This window comes from Amphimedon queenslandica, unplaced genomic scaffold, assembly GCF_000090795.2.
Source record: "Amphimedon queenslandica unplaced genomic scaffold, v1.1 AMPQUscaffold_13445, whole genome shotgun sequence".
In the NCBI taxonomy this organism is placed as follows: domain Eukaryota; kingdom Metazoa; phylum Porifera; class Demospongiae; order Haplosclerida; family Niphatidae; genus Amphimedon; species Amphimedon queenslandica.
In genome coordinates this window covers 55,331-58,879 of record NW_003546319.1, presented here as the reverse complement: position 1 = coordinate 58,879, position 3,549 = coordinate 55,331, and the positions used below count along the sequence as shown (strand labels likewise).

The window sequence follows — 3,549 nt, the reverse complement described above, 5'->3', positions numbered from 1 at the left end:
GAAGAGGGTAGGGAAGGTGTTTCCAAGAGGTTTACTTATACAAAAGGAGACAAGAGAGTTGCCATGCAACCACAATACCATAAGCTGATATAACAATAAACCAAGTAACGCCATTTGGCCTGGAGTGAGGTGATATATACATGTACATGTACATCATACATGTACATGTATCCATATTGAGGAAGGAAGGGAGGAGCTTTGGTCAGACAGCATAGAGGTCATAAAATCACCTCATTGTTACATAGCCTTGGGGGTAATGATTGCACACATACACATTGTGTGTACATGAAAAGATCTAAAAAAGTGGGGGAGGGAGGAAGTACATATATACATGTACATGTATGACTCTTGCATGCTGAAGGGCATGTGTGTCTCATTTACTCTATCTTTCTTTCTATCTTTCTCTCTTCTTATACATGTACATGTATTATGTATTTTTATTTGTTGTGCATGTGCATGTACTTATTAGTACATATTTTTGTGTTTTTATCTGACATGTATCATGCTGTGTTAGTTTGTTTTGTTGTTAGTTAGTATAGTGTACCTCATATCTACATGTACTATAATATGAGACTCCATAGTCTATAGGATATAGCCACTACAGTGAATCACTCCTTCATCGTAAATCAGTTGTTCAGAAGTGTGTTGGTTTTATGCTGGACTTTCACTTTTAGCTAAGAGTCGGGAAAAATTTAAAAGACGCTTGCCAACTATTGCAGGGGTATATTTATATGATGTACATGCACATGCAGAACTTAAAAATTCTACAAGAAAATACTTACTTTCTATAAGAATTACACAGGTTAGCTAGACAAAATAAATGTGTGTGGATGTACATTTGTACTTGAAATAAATGCTAATACTAGATGCATACCTCAGTTGCTCTAAATGTGATTCCAACAGTTTCCTAATGTCCTCTTGCTCAGTCAGGAAACTAGCTTTTAGCTTCTCTAACAACTGTGGCTGCTTAATGTCATCACTATTGATGTAAGTCCTATAATTTAAAAGAGGGAAATTGATACATGCGTGATGTGCATGTACATGTACGCGTGTACATTTAAAGTTCATGAACCCACGAATATGACTTAAAAACACAAAATTAAATCAGCATAATAATAAATATAATAACAATTAAATCATCATTACAAATACATAATTATTAAATCATGCAACACAGTATGATTGCATCAGCTCTGACCTCACCTAAAATCATTCTCCGCCCCTCTTGATCTAATGGTTGACCACTGGGTCCTGAACGCTGTGAAGTGACACCTGGTCCTTTGTTCTCTTTTATTGTTGCCTAGGATACCATAGTGTTGTTAGCCAAGGGTGAGGACCACAGTTTACAAGAGCATTGGCAGTAGGGCCAAAAAATAGGTATATGTGTAGTACATGTACATGTATTTACAACAGTGTTCATAGCCTCTGTGAACTACAAGACACCACTAATAAGGATGCCATTATCATGAGGAAATTCAGGAAACCTCTGTATTGAAGATATAGCTACATATATGCATGTATATGTATGTGTAGGCCCAATGGTGTCCTTAATAAAGAGGCTACACTGTACATGTGTTAAGGACAGGTAGTGTGGGACCAATGGTGTCCTTAATAAAGAGGCTACACTGTACATGTGTTAAGGACAGGTAGTGTGGGACCAATGGTGTCCTTAATAAAGAGGCTACACTGTACATGTGTTAAGGACAGGTAGTGTGGGCCCAATGGTGTCCTTAATAAAGAGGCTACACTGTACATGTGTTAAGGACAGGTAGTGTGGGCCCAATGGTGTCCTTAATAAAGAGGCTACACTGTACATATATTAAGGACAGGTAGTGTGGGCCCAATGGTGTCCTTAATAAAGAGGCTACACTGTACATGCATTAAGGACAGGTAGTGTGGGCCCAATGGTGTCCTTAATAAAGAGGCTACACTGTACATGTATTAAGGACAGGTAGTGTGGGCCCAATGGTGTCCTTAATAAAGAGGCTACACTGTACATGTATTAAGGACAGATAGTGTGGGCCCAATGGTGTCCTTAATAAAGAGACTACACTGTACATGTACATGTATTAAGGACAGGTAGTGTGGGCCCAATGGTGTCTTTCATAAAGAGGCTACACTGTATTGCAATGTGCTGTATACATTAAGGCTTTATATAATGGACACTTTGGGTCAAAAAATCTTGTTATTCTATGCAGAGGTTATTTCATACAGTAATTAAGAAATGCAATTAGTACATTAAGTGCTGTCTGTTAAATGAAGGTACATGTACATGTACATGTACCTGTTTGAAGGTCACGCGAGAGACGTGAGTAGTTCCTCATGTTTCCCAGGACTGAGAGGTTGATCCTCATTGCTTCCTCATCAATGACTCTACACACTTGATGAGAGAGAAGATAAGATATTGAGTTGAGGGACTGGAGCGTTTTAGATAATAAATGAGACACCTGAGAAGGAAAGGAGAAAGAGAGAGAAGAAAATTAATAAACAACACGTGTACATGTACGTGCAACAATTCATCATAAACAACAATTATCATCACATCGTACATGTTCATTTGTATATGCATGTACATCAGACACGTACTGTACATGTACATGTACATGTATTTGCATGTACATACACGTACATGTACATTTAGCTGACGTGTTATTAGTGCGTATATACTCCAAGGCGTCACGATTTGGCACTAGTAACATAATCACTAAAAGAGATCACAAAAACTATCACACGTACACTACAATACTACACACGTATGTACATGTACACGCATGTATTGAGAATTTCTAGTAAATAAAAGCAGTTCGACGTTATTATTATAATTATTTCTAATAATTACAATTAAATAAATTAGAATTTATTGTGTGTGTGTGTACCTTCTTCACATAAAGTCTCTCTTGTTCTATTGCTTTTTCTTCAAATGCTACGATGGAGTCTTTCTCTTGTTTTAGATATTCTTCGGCTTTTAACAGAAGAGCATCAACACTACTGGACTTTAACAGGAGCAGAGCCTGTAATGCAATAAATTACAAGTATAAATGTAGTTTTATTCCCTCTCTTTCTCTCTCTCTCCCTCACTCCCTCCCTCTTTTAATTAAAAAAAAAGAAGAGAAAGGAAAAAGAAAGAGGGGGAGGGAAAAAGAAGAAAGGAGAGAGGAAAGAGAGAGGGAGAGAAGGAGGAAGAGAGAGAGGGATCAATGGAATATGAAAATTAACTAAAACTGAGACAGCTTTGAGACAGGGAGTGGTACAGACAATCAAACACAGACAATGGACAGACGGACATCAACAAAAACAACACACAAAATAACATGTACATATACTTCACTTATCAGGCTATACACTATTAATACGGCTGGCCTGTATTAAAAGTATCATACGTTATGAGATATGGAGTCCTTGCCAGTTGGTTGTAAAGAGCGCTATATAAGTACATGTATTAAAAGATTATCAATGTACAATATTTGGTAGAGGTGTCTGGCCAAAAGGTATAGCTGTTAGTAGTAACTGAGTGTGAATGTGTAAAGCTTTAATAAAGAGAGAGAGAAA

The 3,549-nt window shown here is 37.2% G+C and overlaps 1 protein-coding gene across 1 annotated transcript in view; it reads right to left on the bottom strand.

The window, feature by feature from the left end:
• The window catches only part of LOC105312439 (coiled-coil domain-containing protein 180-like), a 21,291-nt gene that overhangs the window by 14,312 nt on the left and 3,430 nt on the right, over positions 1-3,549 (bottom strand). Inside the window, exons 7-11 of the mRNA XM_019995434.1 lie at positions 2,877-3,011; positions 2,285-2,447; positions 1,204-1,300; positions 875-994; positions 545-551 (exon numbers count right to left, since the gene is read on the bottom strand). Coding sequence (XP_019850993.1) covers positions 545-551; positions 875-994; positions 1,204-1,300; positions 2,285-2,447; positions 2,877-3,011 — 522 coding nt within the window. The remainder of the gene's footprint in view (positions 1-544; positions 552-874; positions 995-1,203; positions 1,301-2,284; positions 2,448-2,876; positions 3,012-3,549) is intronic.